Here is a 2844-nt window from a genome sequence, read left to right on the forward strand (position 1 = left end):
CACAGCGTGTCTGCACGGTTCATATTCTTTAATATTTTCCTCATTTGGCAGTAAATTGAATAAGCTTCTAATGAGGTTGCCACACTTATTACACATACTCGTATTTAAGACAGAACTTGATGTGCTCACATATATTGGTGCGTTTAGCTGCTGTCATACAGATTTGCACATATGCGCTGCTACTTTGTTTGTTTGTTTGTAATTCAGATACAAATTTGTTTCTGAAGTGGTGGTAATGCCACCCAGCATGCGATATTTTGTAAGTAATACAAAACCAATGTTGCTTTCCTGTCATTTTCATGGCTTGTAAGTGCCACATGCTATTCTGTTCTCATATATTTTAGCTCTTCAAGGCTTGACATTTGATGTCACTGCCAGGTAGGCAATCTAATTAAGTGAAATGTGTTTTCATATAAAATAATTTTGTTCTTATTTTTGTTCTTGTGAATAAATAGTAATACTAAAGCTTTTGTTCATAAATAAGAGAAATTTGCGCAATCATAAAATTTCACTATATCATATTAAGATTATTATAGTTTCGGACAGGCTTAAAAGAGAGATTTCTTGCCAATCTTATTACTATTTTGACTCTTATATATATTCCACTATACACAGTCTGTCCCAGATCCAATGAGACTAATCTCAAAAAAAATAATTATTTTACGAAGTTGACGTTTTGATCAAAAGTTCTTTATTCTATAATAATCAATTATGCAGAGTCTGTCCAAATCTAATGAGACTAATATCAATCAATATTTAAAGCACTTTTCAATGTTGATGTCGCGATAAGAAGTTCTTATATATTTCATTATGTCCAGTCTGTTACAAGTTCGATTGCGCTAGTCTCAATTAAAACACAAAGTTTTATTATTTTGATATTTAAATTTTGGTTAATTAAAATTCGCCACAGTTTCCCATCGATTCAGTGTAGACTTCTATCAACTCATCATACTCACCCACCGATTTAGTCTTCTGTCGACTCAACGCAGTCTTCTATCGACTCAATACCATCTCCTATAGACTCAACACAGTCTCCTATCGACTCAGCATAGTCATCTATCGACTTAATACCGTCTCCTATCGACTCAACATAGTCTTCTATCGACTCAACATAGTCTCCTATCGACTCAACACAATCTCCTATCCACTCAACACAGTCTTCTATCGATTCAACATAGTCTTCTATCGACTCAACACAGCCTCCTATCGACTCAACATAGTCTCCTATCGACTCAACACAGTCTTCTATCGACTCAACATAGTCTTCTATCGACTCAACATAGTCTCCTATCGACTCAACATAGTCTTCTATCGACTCAACATAGTCTCCTATCGACTCAACACAGTCTCCTATCGACTCAACATAGTCTTCTATCGACTCAACATAGTCTTCTATCGACTCAACACAGCCTCCTATCGACTCAACATAGTCTTCTATCGACTCAACATAGTCTTCTATCGACTCAACACAGTCTCCTATCGACTTAACATAGTTTCCTATCGACTCAATACCGTCTCCTATATACTCAACACTCAACCACAAACGAATGCTTCTAAATGTATGGGACAGTTTGGATACCGATTCTTTTTTTCGTAAAATTTAATTTAAACAGTAATTGGGAATTGCATGACCTCTAATTAGATCTTTTTGGTTAAGAACTTACATGTAATGATGGATTTCTACGATGGTGCATAATGGTGCAACAGAACTCAATAGCCTTGCTTTCGATATTCTGCTCGAACTGGACGAAATCCGTACCATAATCATTATAGAGCACACACATAGTGTTTTGTGGTCATAGTTTGAATCTGACGTAAATTCATAATTCACCCTTTTGATCACCAGTTATAATAGTTCAGATACTTAACGGATTTGTCCTCAACTATTTAATATGTTTTTGCAATGGTGAACTCCAGTTTTTTAGTCAGCTATCAGAGTATAAGGCAGAAAGGATTCGGTTAAAATTTCTTTTGTGCATAAAACTTTTTTTTTTGCGTTGAGTCCCACAGATAAATAGCTATGTCTATTTTTGTAATGCTGGCGATGGAGAGCTTGCTAGAGACTTATGAATGTATTAGAACTAGCCACATAGTGTCAGGGTGTAAGTCATACCAAAGTCTTGTCTATCAACACTCTTCGCATAATCTTCAATAAGTTAAATGTTAAAAAATGTATTTAAACTACGGCATATAGGATCTGAGTTCAGTTTGGTTTTATTAAGGTTTGGTATTTAACACGCTTTAAAAACTCTTGAAAAAGATTTAAAAAGTTCTATTGGCTATGTTTCAGGAAAAGATTATACACCACTCTGTAATAATATTTGTCATAAAATCTATAGAGAGTTTTAACTTTATTTGATATTGAATAATTGATTATTTCGAGGTTTACATCCATCTGGATTAATGTGATCCAACCTACCTAACTAGAATTGTAGTTATGTCAGATGAGTGCCAAATATAAAGACATAAGAGTTGGATGGAAATATCTACTTGAAATATTCCCGAATAGTGATAATGTGAAAGAAGGTGGTCATGTGTTACATCGGTTGGGATTCTTTCAAAATTATGGATGTGTGAATACTCCATATATGGTACAATGTAACATTGTTTGTTATAGACTTCATTTCAAGAGTTGAGTGTCTACTTTTTAGTTATGGTTGGTTAGGTATTATTAAGGATCTATTCATTCTATTTCAAGGTTTGGCGGATGTATATTGGTTAAGTTTTGCGCTAGCATTTAAACAGGGATCTTTCAGACAGTTGTCTTAATTATTTAAATTAATTATATTAATATTAAATTAATATCTTTATCTAACATAATTCCTAATATAAAGGCCATGATAA

The 2844-nt window shown here is 33.8% G+C and overlaps 1 protein-coding gene across 1 annotated transcript in view; it reads right to left on the reverse strand.

Moving 5' to 3' along the window:
* Positions 1–964: 964 nt before the first annotated feature.
* Positions 965–2844, reverse strand: part of LOC119674803 (ribosomally synthesized cyclic peptide ustiloxin B precursosr-like) — a 2517-nt gene continuing 637 nt past the window's right edge. The window contains exon 2 of the mRNA XM_038085958.1: positions 965–1584. Within this exon, the coding sequence (XP_037941886.1) occupies positions 965–1584 (620 nt within the window). The remainder of the gene's footprint in view (positions 1585–2844) is intronic.

Source organism: Teleopsis dalmanni, chromosome 2 (genome assembly GCF_002237135.1).
Source record: "Teleopsis dalmanni isolate 2A chromosome 2, ASM223713v2, whole genome shotgun sequence".
Taxonomy (NCBI): Eukaryota; Metazoa; Arthropoda; class Insecta; order Diptera; family Diopsidae; genus Teleopsis; species Teleopsis dalmanni.